At 44.2% G+C, this 13,349-nt stretch overlaps 3 protein-coding genes across 3 annotated transcripts; 2 read left to right on the top strand and 1 right to left on the bottom strand.

Moving 5' to 3' along the window:
• The first annotated feature begins 693 nt into the window (after nucleotides 1–693).
• Nucleotides 694–5,694, top strand: slc5a8 (solute carrier family 5 member 8). The gene is made up of 17 exons (XM_037460085.2): nucleotides 694–1,047; nucleotides 1,192–1,311; nucleotides 1,965–2,030; nucleotides 2,112–2,163; nucleotides 2,278–2,345; nucleotides 2,457–2,495; nucleotides 2,783–2,898; nucleotides 3,079–3,219; nucleotides 3,392–3,521; nucleotides 3,721–3,809; nucleotides 3,955–4,064; nucleotides 4,158–4,225; nucleotides 4,315–4,401; nucleotides 4,785–5,002; nucleotides 5,210–5,313; nucleotides 5,404–5,492; nucleotides 5,580–5,694. The coding sequence occupies exons 1-17, from the start codon at nucleotides 814–816 to the stop codon at nucleotides 5,682–5,684; spliced, it is 1,836 nt and encodes a 611-aa protein (XP_037315982.2). The 5' UTR covers nucleotides 694–813; the 3' UTR covers nucleotides 5,685–5,694.
• A 1,041-nt stretch (nucleotides 5,695–6,735) lies between these two features.
• Nucleotides 6,736–7,978, bottom strand: lyrm5a (LYR motif containing 5a). The gene is made up of 3 exons (XM_037460086.2): nucleotides 7,837–7,978; nucleotides 7,524–7,588; nucleotides 6,736–7,395 (listed from the first exon to the last, which is right to left on the bottom strand). Exons 2-3 carry the CDS (start codon nucleotides 7,563–7,565, stop codon nucleotides 7,183–7,185), a joined length of 255 nt encoding a protein of 84 aa, XP_037315983.1. The 5' UTR covers nucleotides 7,566–7,588; nucleotides 7,837–7,978; the 3' UTR covers nucleotides 6,736–7,182.
• An 18-nt stretch (nucleotides 7,979–7,996) lies between these two features.
• On the top strand, nucleotides 7,997–13,349 carry dnai7 (dynein axonemal intermediate chain 7). The gene is made up of 17 exons (XM_037460080.2): nucleotides 7,997–8,043; nucleotides 8,578–8,595; nucleotides 8,855–8,933; nucleotides 9,138–9,226; nucleotides 9,288–9,392; nucleotides 9,563–9,700; nucleotides 10,121–10,255; nucleotides 10,366–10,469; nucleotides 10,589–10,747; nucleotides 10,844–10,976; nucleotides 11,053–11,143; nucleotides 11,329–11,489; nucleotides 11,578–11,737; nucleotides 11,836–12,050; nucleotides 12,132–12,290; nucleotides 12,854–12,967; nucleotides 13,063–13,349. The coding sequence occupies exons 1-17, from the start codon at nucleotides 8,041–8,043 to the stop codon at nucleotides 13,336–13,338; spliced, it is 2,139 nt and encodes a 712-aa protein (XP_037315977.2). The 5' UTR covers nucleotides 7,997–8,040; the 3' UTR covers nucleotides 13,339–13,349.

The raw sequence follows: 13,349 nt of genomic DNA, 5'->3' as shown, positions 1-13,349 counted from the left end.
AAATACTTGACTGATTATTTCCGTGTCTGAAAAACATTTCACCCAAAAAATGTCTGCTGACTGAAGAGGTAGGCCGTGTATTCGTATTAATTAGTTTCTGTTTGATTACAGAAAAATCTTATAACTGCATGTCCCAGGTCAGATTGACCCAACGTTTAAGAATCAAAAGTGAATACCGCAAAGGGACTGAAAGACGGATGTCTGTGGAAAGCACAACTTGTTGCTAAATCGTTTATCTGTTCCTTATCATCCCGTACTACTCACATTCCAAAAACTGTGAAAGTGTACAGGAAAGTGGCGTGCAAGACCAAAACGCAGATTGTAGAGACAACCGTGCTGCACAAAAGGAGCAATATTAAAGAAACAAGTGAAATGTGGTCAATTAGCAGCAACACATGATGCAGGCAATTGAGAATTATGTTTGTTTCTGCTTTCATGCTTTTTGGTAATTATGACTGGAATAACTCCACTTGAAAAAAGTGAATACAAAAAGTGTGAACATTGCTAAGATATCAGCTCAGGTCTGGAGTCTGACTCAAAGTCACGTGGGCATTTCATTCTCTTCGCCTCTTGACTCCTCATGTACCTGCCTGGAATGCTCTCTCTCTTCCACACACACAAACCTACACACACACACAGGCGAAATGCTCCGGCCCCTGGTCCCGCTCTGCTCAGTGTTGAGTGAGAAGGTGACACGTCGGGTCTTCACTGCCATCCGAAGGAGGAGCCTTTTTCATAGGGCAACACACATGGAGCAGTAGGACAAACATACATAAAAGTTATATTTCTAGTTTAGGTCTGACCTCCTCTGAGATGTCGGGGGACTCTGTGGCCGTTGGCTCCTTTGTGGTGGCAGACTATGCCGTGTTTGCTCTCATGCTTCTGGTGTCTGCTGCCGTGGGGGTCTACTACGCCTGGGTGGACAGGGGACAGGGGAGCTCGGGGGACTTCCTAACGGGTGGCCGAAGACTGACGGCCCTGCCCGTCTCGCTGTCCCTGACTGCCAGCTTCATGTCAGCCATCACGGTGCTGTCCAACCCGGCCGAGGTAAGGCTAGAGCCGATTCCCCAAAAACTCTCTCTCCTGAGAAGATATTTAGTTTCTTGTTCAGAGAACATGATGTCTTTTTTGTAAGGGTTAGTGGGTTGAGATGGAACAGAATGTGACCCTGTTTAATCATTGAAAACCTAGGTTTACCGGTACGGAGCCAATATTGGATATTATGGCCTCTCCTATGCGGTGACCATGGTGGTCACATCGGAGATCTTTCTACCGGTCTTTTACAGGCTGGCCATCACCAGCACGTATGAGGTGAGTGTGCTTTGTTTTTTAGATTGACATTTTGGATGGCTTTTCTTTCTCTTCTCCTAACAAAGTAACAAAATATATCAAATGTTTGGTTTTCCTGTATGATATCCAAATGTCGTATTTCACTAAAGGCTACCTTGTTGTATTCAGAGGTTCACCTGGCTCTGTTCAAGCAAGTATGTTGAAAAAGGGAGGGGGAGATGGGTCTGAGGAACATGGCTCTGAGTTCTTGTTCCCTTATCTATTTAGAAGTGGCTAGTGAAGGGTGGCAAGGCTATCTGTGTTTAATCGACAGGTGGGTTAAGGGTAGGAAGGAAAATACACAAATTCTCAGAGTGAGTTGCATTGCGGATTGGTTTTGGTGCACCCAAAGATTTTTAGTTAGTTTAGTTTAGTTATTTTTATCCATTTTCATATTTATTTAATACATTGTTGGGAATTTGTTGTAAATTTAGAAAGGGCCAGAGTGATGACAGGAACCGTTGTGAATAGAGATGTCATAGGAACAATTTAGTGTGTGTAAAGTGACAATAGCATTCAATTTGTGGAAATAAGGTCTCAGAAATTCTCATGTTAAAAATGTGCAGTCGTTCTTATATTGATACTGGCCCAATATAAAGTCTGTGCTTCTCTGTGTGCGCCATGTACCTGCCAAGTATCTGGAGCTGCGTTTCAGCAGAGCAACCCGTCAGCTGGGAACCGTGCTCTTCATTGTTCAGACGGTGAGTAAGAAGCAGTCAACATGGGACTTAAAGGGCTCTGACGACTGAGGGTAATTTGTGTCTGTGTCATTTCTCTCACAGATCCTTTACACCGGAGTAGTCATTTATACCCCAGCTCTTGCTTTAAACCAAGGTATGTTTGGTTTTATCCCACGGTCAGCTTGGTTTAACATTCCTGCACAAGGTCACTTAAAGCTGCTCGGGTTCCCTCAGTGGATTTAGTGTGAAACACTCCCTCTGTCCGCAGTAACCGGGATGGATCTGTGGGGGGGCGTTATTTCCACAGGTGTGGTCTGTACCTTTTACTGCACAATGGTACGTTACTCAAGCTGCTAACCTGAGTGCTGACATCACTGAGGTTATTAATGATGTAAGTGTCGATTTGTCTGTGTGTTTTACACCTGTTTGTCATGTGAATTGTTACAGGGTGGGCTGAAGGCGGTGGTGTGGACAGATGTGTTTCAGGTAGGCCTGTGGTTTGAAACAAACTCATAACAAGTGGTTGTTATGGTACCGCCGGTCATTCATAATATTGCTTGTGTCATACCTGTTTTTCCTAGCAGCAACAACAGCAAAAAAGAGACTTTTGTTTTTAACACTAAATGGAAAAGTAATTACAAATCACTCCGATTTAATCTAAAACACCAAAACTGTGGCCCATGGTGTGGATTATTGCATCATACTTTATATGTACCTTGTACCATGTCCAATACTTACAAACTAAACTAAATGTTGGAAATTCTCCCCTCCAGCTTGGTGTCATGGTGGCAGGCTTCCTGTCAGTCATCGTCAGGTCCGTGGTCGTACAAGGTGGCATCATTCCCGTCATTTCAGACTCACAAGATGGAGGGAGGCTCAACTTTGGGGAGTGAGTATGTGTCAGATTAATAAGTGTGAACGGCGATCAAACACCTTCGACAGGCGTCCAGCACCGGTCCAGCTGTCAGAAACAATGTGCTGGGTTCACGGTGCGGAAATATCCAAGGCCGTCTCTCTCCGTGGTGCTGAAAGGATTAGTCCCAATTGCCTTGTTTTTCTATCTCACTAGCTTCGACACAAACCCTCTGAGGAGACACACATTCTGGACCATTACCATTGGAGGGACATTCATCTGGATCAGTATCTACGGGATCAACCAGGCCCAGGTTCAGAGATACATCTCCTGCAAGAGCATGACCCATGCCAGACTGTGAGTCCTGATTTAGATACACATGATGGGGTAGAAAACCTTCCAACATTGGCTCATTTTATTGTCTGCTGGCATGCAGGGATAAGTGCACTGTGGAGGACTTCTGTCATGCTTCTGTATGCCCTGCTTCTTTATGAGTCATTTTTATTATTTTACTACTACTTTTTTTCAGGTCTCTCTACATCAACCTGGTGGGCCTGTGGTCCATCTTGCTGTGCTCGGTGTTTGCAGGGATGTGCCTCTTCTCAGTCTATAAGAAGTGTGACCCATGGACCGCAGGACAGGTTTCTCAGCCTGACCAGGTAGGACAGAAAGTAGCAAATATAAACATGGTGGGATATTTCAGGGCTGTTTGCAACAAGATCCAACCGAGATGAGATCCATTATCTGCTCCTCGCCTCTTTGCAGCATCTTTGGCTCGTTTATTAATCTCTGTAAACTTGGTATTTGTGTGCATCAATGCATTCGTGCATTGTGACATATGTCCCCCGTCCTTTTTAGTTGATGCCATATTTGGTGATGGACATCTTGGGAGACTATCCTGGCCTCCCTGGACTGTTTGTTGCAGCAGCATTTAGTGGATCTCTCAGGTAAATAGGGCTTAACTTTGAGAATTCCTCTGTTTCAAACTACAACATGTAATCTCTTTCAATCAACTCGGATTTGCGATGTAAATATTTGATGGCTCTCTTTTTTCACTACATTGTGTGATGTTGGTGTTCTGTCAACCCCCAGCACAGTGTCCTCCAGCATCAGCGCACTGGCTGCGGTGACTGTAGAGGACCTGATCAAACCGTACACCAACATGTCTGAGAGACACTTTGCCTGGACCTCAAAAGGACTGAGTAAGCAAAATGTTTCTCGCATTTATTGTAGCTCTTTATTAGGCTGTAATTAAGGATTGAAATCTCAAATCCTTTCTAATGTCGGCGTTGCAGGCCTCCTTTACGGGGTTTTATGCATTGGAATGGCCGGAGTGGCTTCACTCATGGGAGGGACCCTGCAGGTAGAGTGGATCTAGTTTGTATGCTACAGCAGGAGCTGGGGTTTAAAATGTATTCTTGGAATGAACTGAACATCTGCTTCTTTAAACAGGCAGTCATCAGTATATTTGGGATCATTGGAGGTCCTTTACTTGGCGTGTTTATATTGGGTATCCTCTGTCCCGTGGCCAACTCCAAAGTAAGCCTGTTATTATTCAACTGTAGCCTTTCTTTTGTCGTTGTGATTCTAGTAACTCATGCTAATAAAAAAAAGGGGTATTATGACGTGTATATATGTTTGAGAATGAAGAAATCATTAAAAAACAAAATGCAGACATAAAGATATATATTTTGGTTTTATTATAACCAGGTTACCCAGTGGAATATTAATATACCCTGATGAGTGTAAATCATTATCAAACTGTCTCTGAAATCTCGTTTTTTTCATTTAGTAGAGATGAACAGTAGAGCTCACCAAATTATACAAGACGCTTCACCTCAATTCCCAACCCTTTAAAACGTCTCATCATCATTTAAACCTGCTTCTCCATTTACCATTTTCACTGATTCAACTTTTTCTAGGGGGCTTTGTCCGGCCTTGTGTCAGGCTTGGTGTTGTCTCTGTGGGTGGGCATCGGGGCCCAGATATACCACCCCCCTCCTGAGATGAGCCGACCTCTGTCACTGACCACTGAGGGCTGTAACTTCACCGACGTGAAAAGCCTCAACTGGACCTCCGGTGCTCTGCCAACACAGCTGGCCTCCATCACCTCAGCCGCAGTACCTCACTTAGACGGCAAGTAAGTGTGTGATGGGTCGTTATTCGCATTCAGGTTACCGTTTTAGTGTCTTTGTATGAGTTAAGGGTAATGCCCGCCTACAAGGACACAAAGTGGCAGCATAAGAACATTGGGTCATCAAGAGAGTGCAATGTTCTAGGTTAGTATCAACATTAAAAAAGGAAATTTGGATTTGCTGATCATTCACTTTCATTCTCCCACCTGCAGGCCTCTGTTGGCAGATAGCTGGTACTCTCTGTCCTACCTTTACTTCAGTCCTATTGGAACCATCACCGCTGTCAGTGTGGGATTGTTAGTCAGCCTGTTAACAGGTACACAACATTTATTTTGTGGCAGGATTTACATTCCTATGAATAAACAAATGTTTCTGTGCTCTTATGTGTTCGCAATGTGCGTTTCAGGAGGCTGGAAGCAGAAGGTGGAATCGAGGCTCACATTAATGAAAGAAGACACAAATCTTTATCACCTATTCCAGTTTGTTAAAGACAGAGTAAGTGCTGTGGCAGAAAAGCAAAATAAAATGCTATCGTCCAATAACAGAACTGAGTGCTCACTTTGCGCTTTTCCCTTTTTCAAGGTCCCGAGGCGAACAGGAGAGCTCGACTTGACAAGGGGCAGAGAGGAGAAAAGTGGCGGCACTAATCTGGCTTTCTGTGATGTTGAGCTGGACTTGACGAAATGAAGCTTTCCCACATGAAATGTTTGTTCCACGATCACTGTTCTTAAACAAGGAGTGTCAACAAGGAGCTGAAATACAGGAAGTGTGTGAAGTTAGCGTGTTCGTCCCTTTGTTCGTCCCTCCATGTCACTGATGTTTGCCTGACCATGTCATTGGACTGCGGGTCAACCTAATCTACCTTGTTGGATTGTTTTCTGTCCTCACTGCCAACTACCTGTCAGCACACCGTAGTGCTGCCCAACCCAAACCCAGCTAAAGTTACAGCAGATATGCTTGGTGTAGGAGTCCAAATGCAAAAAACAATGACTTCCTGACAGGTCATGTGGTTTTTGAGCCAATCGGCTGAACGGTGAGCCTCTTTAAACAAGAAGCTTAATCAATGAAGTGAGATGTTTTCTTTGCGGCATGCAAGTGGGGTCTCACCAGCCCGGTTGCTTGGCTGCGTCTCAACAGAAACAGAATGATTTGTTTAAAAAATCCGTTAAACATTCTGGGAAGAATTGTTACTTGTATTACTTCTGACTTGAGTACTGAAAACACTTGGTCTATAGGTATAGCTACCTCTTGAACCCAAAGATCTGTGGTATTTATTACAGTTGTCTACATGCGGACTATCACCAGAACTTTTAATCTGTCTGTGAATGATTGACTCAATGTTTACCTGGAAAGATTTCAATTATGCAAGTTATGGTTATTGTGACCATTTCTATCCAGGTTCTGATATTATACTTCAAATGTATTTAATCTCAACTGAAAGAAAAATAATATTTCAGGCAGTTATTATGAGACATTTCCTATTTTTGTGGTTCCGCTTAAATGTTCGCCGCAAGTCAGAAATCACTTTGGACAAAAGTTAAAATAGCAAAAGGGACAAATTTGAAGTTTAGAGGTCAACAGATTATTATTTTCCAATGTTTGTGCCTAAACTTTTGAGTAGTATTGTATATATTCTAAAACTATTGAAACAACTTTCTGAAATAACAAAAACAATTTTACTTTATCATTTCCCAATTTTTCTAACTTCACAACTTTCTTGGTCTAATAAAAGCCGGAATTATATTGAAGAAAAATGGTTTTATATTTATTTTTGACACCAGATGTATTTGTAAATGATATTGTATCAATGCACAATCACATTGACAAGACGTTGACCATGTAATTACAAATAAATACACCAAAAATACATTGTACAATAAAGTACAGGGAGTCTGATAGGCCACTGACATTTAGAAGTGTTTTGAACGGGCATCTAGGATATGAACATATATACAGTATTGGTGAATTTAAACGCTGGCCTTTAGGTTCCAAGTTTGGTATAAAAAATAAAAAGCACATTCTGTAAGCTTCATTATCGTCTCTTTCTGACACTTCCTACGGATGGATCCTTCTTTTGCCTTGTGAGAAAAAGCTTTAATTATTAGTTAGGGGCATCTGCGGCTGACTGGCTGGCCGTTTCTTCCTCACAGCCTGAATTATCATCGGGCGTCCTCCGTGTGCGGCATTATTTTTCCGGGTCGTAATACCTCTTCTTCATGGCTCTGTATTTCCTGAGGAAGTACAGAGCCTCCAGCTCCTTGATGACGAAGTCGCCCCGGGCCACCAGCTTCTGGATCTTCTCCGGGTCGGTCACGTCTTTGTTCTTCATGAAGGCCGACTTGAGGCGCCCCTTGAAATAAGCCGCTCCCTGGGGGTACTCGCGGCCGAGGTAGAGCAGCTTTTAGGAGAGAGAGAGGGACGCGTTAAACGCGGGGAACGGGACAGTGAAACGGCACCGTCTCTCTCTATATGTGTGTGTGTGTGTGTGTGTGTGTGTGTGTGTGTGGGTGCCATTGACTCTCTTACCGTCTTGTAAAGCTTGATAACCTGAGCCTTCAGAGCGGGCATGCCGGCCTCTAACTGTTCGCTGACTGAGACGACAGACAGCGGGGAGAGAAACCGGTCGGGGGGCGTGAGAGAAAGAAGAGAGAAGTCAAACAAGTATCACCCGAATGAACAAGAATCCCCCTGAATCCTAAAGATATTTACGTCAGCTAAGGTTAACTCAAAGTTAGCTGAAGCACAGCTAGCTTGTTTGTTTGTTAGCATTTTAGCTCATGCTACAGTCATCAAAGACTACTATACGTATACGCATATTAAACAGCGCATTCCTATTTACCAGTGTCCTTCAGTTGGGTGGATTTACGCAAACAGGAGGATGGTGAATAGATGTCTTCTCTTCTTTGTCCTTCCTGTGTCAACAGTGGACGGGACAGCTGGACAGTCGTATGTCGTTTGTTTGTGTCGCAAATAGAAAGAGACCACTACGCATGCGTAGGCGTTTCTATGGTGACCAGACGCTGTAGAGCTTCGTATTTTCAGCATGGTGAGTTTTTACAATGTTTTTCTTCAAATGAAATGGCCCGTTTGGTATTAAACTAACGTTATTTCATATTCAGATGGTTTGAACCAAAGAGTTTAAGAATAATAATGTCAAAACAGCAGTTAGCAGGATGAATCCTTGATCTAGATCAGGGGTGTCCGGTTTAGCGGCTACGCTTCGTATTTTCATTTTATGGGAAAAACCACAAAAATAATTAAAGTAGTAAAAAGTTGTCAGTTGGTCTCGGGATAGTTGAAAGTTTACACAAGTGGTATGTAATACAGACTGGACAGACACACGGAGAGTGCATTGTGGGATTTGTAGTATTATGGTGATGTGTGCGATATACCGGCGGGCCAGCTCTAATAGTAAATAGATTTGATCATGCGGGCCAAAGATAATTCATTCACGGGCCGGATGTGGCACGCGGGCCTTGAGTTTGATACATGTGATCTAGATGCTCTTTTTGTGACTATTTTGTTAGTGTCTTTAAATCTTTTTTAACTTTCCCTGCATGTTTTCTGCTGTGATTGATAGCCGCCCAAGAAAGTAAAGGTATGAGCAAATGTCAGTCAGCACATGTAGTTCAGCACTCTGAATAACATATAGGTAGGTTATGTACTTTAGTTGCATACAGATGCATGATGTATGCAGCCAGGCATGGAGAACCTATATTATCCCTCTTACAATAATCGCCACAGTCATACTTGTTAGGACACTAACCTTCTCCTCCGCAACTAACCTTTTCCAACACTTAGAATTGATTCATCCTTGTTAGACACGGATTAGACATTTTTTATTTGCCGATTTCAAGTCAAAGGCTCGTAAACTGACCAAGGCTCAGAGGGCTAAGCGGCAGCAGGAGGAGGAAGAGAAGCGGCTGCGAGAGGAAGGTAATCCAGCTGTGCGTTTTTTAACCTAAAATTCTGCAAAAAGAGGCATTTGCATTTATGCCGTACACTCTGCAGGAGGCTGATGCAAACAAATGCATACAGCCTCCTGTATGTCTGATAATCTGTGTAATCAGACAGATTAGTATAATATGCATAATAAAAGTGTTTCCTGCAGTGCGCACACATGCATTTTTGGCTTTTTAGAGGAAGCACGGCTGCACGCTGAGAAAGAAGAGCACAGACGATTGGAAAGAGAGCGAAAGCAGCAGGAGCTAAAAAGGCTCGAGTCAAAGGTAAGACGTGCCTATAGAATATTGTAGGGATGAGTTCTCTACTGAACTCTTTTGCCGTTAGGACCGAGAGCGCAGAGGAGACGAGCTGGACGAACTCCGCCGTCTGCTGGAGAACAATCAAACTGCAGTCATCAAATGGAAAACAGATGCTGAGGAGAAAGCCCAGGTCTGTGTTCCATGTGAGACAATACATTTGTGATCCTTGTTTAAAAAAAAAAAGAATGCATTGTTTCTTCCTTATTCTGACTATACACACATATTCAAAAAGAAAATTCTCATAAAAAACAATTGTGGCCGATATTGATGCACATCATCTTAAACGCCGTTTGTGTCCAGTGGGAGAGATACATGAACTGTGGCCCCACCCCAGATCCAGCAGTACTGCAGGATGTTAACAGATTCATCAGCTTATGGAGAGATGACCCAGAAGTCAACATCACACTTGTGCTCAAGCATTGTAACCTCGCTCTACAGGTCTGTATGTAGACATGGAAATGTCACACACATTGTTGTCACTGAAGAGTATAGACTTGATTAATGGTCAGTTATTTATCAAATATACAAACCCAATATTTGCTGCTTTAAGATTCCTAAGCAGAAACAGCTTCCTTAAATTGAATTCATATTTATTATCATCATTATTGTGCTTATTATTAATACATTATTTCTTTTAACATTAATACATGAAAATCAGAGACAGGGAGATAAATTAAGCCCCCAAAAAATCTGAATCTTACAAAAGCCTTGCCAGCACAATACAAAACTGAGAAATATGATGTTCAGTGACATTTATCTCACAAAGTGTTAATAGAATAGTAATTTTTATCCAAAGTGATGACCCTTACAGTAGGTTTAAACACATTTTTAGAAATACATGACAGATCTTTCTAATAGCTGATAGAGGAGCTGGAGGTTCTGCTCAGAGACATTACGGATCCACGAAAAGGCCAGAACTACCAGGAGAGTCTTCTAGAATTGCTGGAGCTAATCCACTCTAAACACCTTCTCACCACCGAGGAGATCCTCAAGGTACACGGATCGTAGTTCAACCTGTGAGATTTCTTTTTTTGTTGTAGTTTACGAGGGACAATGAATAATCCGTTTTTGGCACCATCTGTTTCTTGTGTGTCTCGTGTTAGGAGGCTAGTGCAAACATCGACACAGAGACGGGCAACATGCAGACGGTGGTCCAAGATGAAAACATTACACTCTGTCTGTGGGCCAACCTCAAGAAGAATCCAAGGTTTGTGGACCAAACAAAAATTAAGTCAGTGAGGTTTGTCTTCTTTTAGGTCACAAAACTATTCACATTGATATTTATCACAAAGCACAATTCTCTTTCTCTCTGATGGGCTCATTTAGGTTTAAAGGTTTCAACTTTGAAGAGGCTGGCCTGGACTTTAAGCTTCCCAAGCAGCTGGCTGTGAGAGATATCGCTGTACGGATCCTCCACACGCGTTATGACCACCTGTCGCTGCTTGCCAGGATGGCTGACCTGAGAATACACACACCTGGACACAGGTACCGATCTGGTAGAGCCATTCCCACCCCCAATATAATTAATGCTACAATGACAGTGTCTTTGCGCTGTGTCTTTCCTCATCCGTTTGCTCCAAGGTCTCTCGCAGGTGACATAGCTGTACCTGAGCAGAGGGAGACAAAAGGTGAGGGGACGAAAGAATACAACGAGACCCAGCAGCAGAGCCAAGACAAGGAGGTTCAGTCCATCCAAGGGTCGGCTGGGACGAAGGTAACGAGCTCCTCCCCCCCCGGGGGACTGAAATCTGGTGTGAGGTTTGTGTTCTAGTTTGGTTTGTTTCTCCCAGAGTGCAGCCAGTCTGCAGTCAAGGGGAAGCAGTGCTCAGCCTGCGAAAGGCCGAAGCAGCCAGATACAGACCCAGATGGAGGCGCTCGACGGTAAGAAGCCCGGACCGCCGCTTCATGACACTCCAAACGAGATAGCAACATGAATGTCAACCTGCTGTCAAAATTATTTGATTCGTGGACTAATTCCACAACACAACGGAGTAGGTTTTCTAATGTAGAGTAAGATTCATCAACCGCTAATAGATTCCTTTTCTTTTTTTCTTCCCCCTCTTCAGCTGAGGGGCAGTTGACTTCTCCAGTGCAGGCGATGGACCACGGTGAGCGTGTCCAAGTGGTGGACTTGATGCAGTACACACCTCTGGGCGGGGTCTTCCACTACGGCGTGTTTCACCTTCCACCACAGGTCCACAAGGTCAATGGTTGGGAAATAAGACAGGTAAAGGGTTTCAGTGTTTTCTGCCTACACAAAGTCCAGCAGCTAGTGGGGACCTCGCACAACTCTCTCCATACCCGCTGCTTTCTAGGTGTTGCGCAACGGGCTCCAAGTTTTCCCCTACCCCATGGAGAGGTCTAATTTAGATGACAACGAAGCTCTCGCCAGCCCTCCCGTCGGTGTGTCCGTGACACTGCCCGACTCCGCCGTCTTCTTGAAAACTCCCAAAGTGGCTCGCTGGGATGCTGCAGGTAGGACACGCAGCAACACATTCTAAACGACATTTCCGACAGCACAGAAAAGTACGCGGGACGAAAAAAGTAACGCAGGCCTCGTTTTTTTTAACCAGCGGCTCAGTGGAGGATGGACGGCATCACCGACGTGTCTTACGAGGAGGCCGAAGCCAAAATCTCCTTCAATATGGAGGCCTTCCACGCCTTTGTGCTGATGCAGGATACTTACGCCAACCTTCCCTTCCAGAGCTGGGAGCTGAGGCCGTTGGGCCAAGACTCGGCTCTTTTCACCATCAACGGGGCTCTCATCGACCTCAGCATCACGATCCAGGTATTGACCACCAACAGAGGAATAGATTAAGGGACGTAGCTTGACTGTCACATTTCAATGTGTTCCTCAAACAACCAACAGGGTAATCAGTGTATGTTGCAGTTGGAGCAAGTGAAGGGTCTGTCTCACATAAGGGGGAAGTGGATGAGCAGCCCCGTCCTGCAGAGAGCCATGCTCAATGCCGGGGTCAACATCACCGTGAACGAGATCACGGACCAATACGTCTGCACTCGCGGAAAGGTCTGTCGATATTTCTCGTTTGCTTTATAGAATCGAAGGACAAGATGCTGGATTTGACCCAGGCATAAGCACAGTGTCAAGCAGAGAGGAAGTGGGCAATGACTTTTAGTTTTTTAGCGTGGCGACATACAGCGGACTGAGGCCGATTAGTTTGTTGTTCATAAACCAAAGTATTGGTGAAAGTAAAACTCTGGCCTGATCGTGGCCCTAAATATTTGGAATTTTGAAGGGAAAACAAGTATTATGACGATAGACTATGCTTATCCATCAAAACAGTTGAAGAACGTTGGTCTGAACACCCAGCTATATTCTTTAGCAGAGGTGGGTGGTAACGTTTTTTTGATAATGGTGAATCGTTAAAAGATTAGATCACAACATAAAAAAAATGAGGAAGCGAATCAACACTATGAGGTAGATGAACACAAGTCTACTAACCACATTATCCAGACCATTCTACAACGTTGAGTAATCAACTTTGATGTAATACTTGCGTATCACAAGGTTTACAGTCCAACATTTCCCACAGCGCTCAAAATATGCAGTGTGGCTTCTCTCCTCCTCAGGACCCACTCGCCGAACATGCTGCCTACGAACAGATGGCCCTCTTCGCCTCTGCCTGCGCTTTCGCATGGAGCAAGTGGAACGCCGAATGTGACGCAGAGCATCTGGTCATGCAGGTAGTCTAGCTAAATGTATAGACAGCGTAAATCGCGTAGCATTCAACTCCCCGGGTGGAATGGTCCGATTGCATTTGATCCCCGTTCTCTGCCAGGTGTGTGAGCATCACGGCCCCGCCCCGGTGCCTAAAGGCTCGTGGAGTCTCTACCAGCTCGGTGCGCAGAGGAGCCAGAAGCTGGAAATCACAGAGAAGAGTGACGACTACTCTCCAGACCTTTATCTGGGAAGTGAGCTTCACTCCACCTTCATCCACATGCTCCAGGATAACATGAGTACTGAAGGCATGGCGAGGACCAGAGAATCCAATTATCTGTTTGTGGATACAGTACAAAGCCTGCTCTGTGCCACCAGACCCCTGATGTATTCATAACCTGTGTGAAA

Source organism: Pungitius pungitius, chromosome 2, assembly GCF_949316345.1.
Source record: "Pungitius pungitius chromosome 2, fPunPun2.1, whole genome shotgun sequence".
Taxonomy (NCBI): domain Eukaryota; kingdom Metazoa; phylum Chordata; class Actinopteri; order Perciformes; family Gasterosteidae; genus Pungitius; species Pungitius pungitius.
The sequence above is the reverse complement of the archived record's forward strand: the minus strand, read 5'-3'. Positions and strand labels throughout refer to the sequence as shown.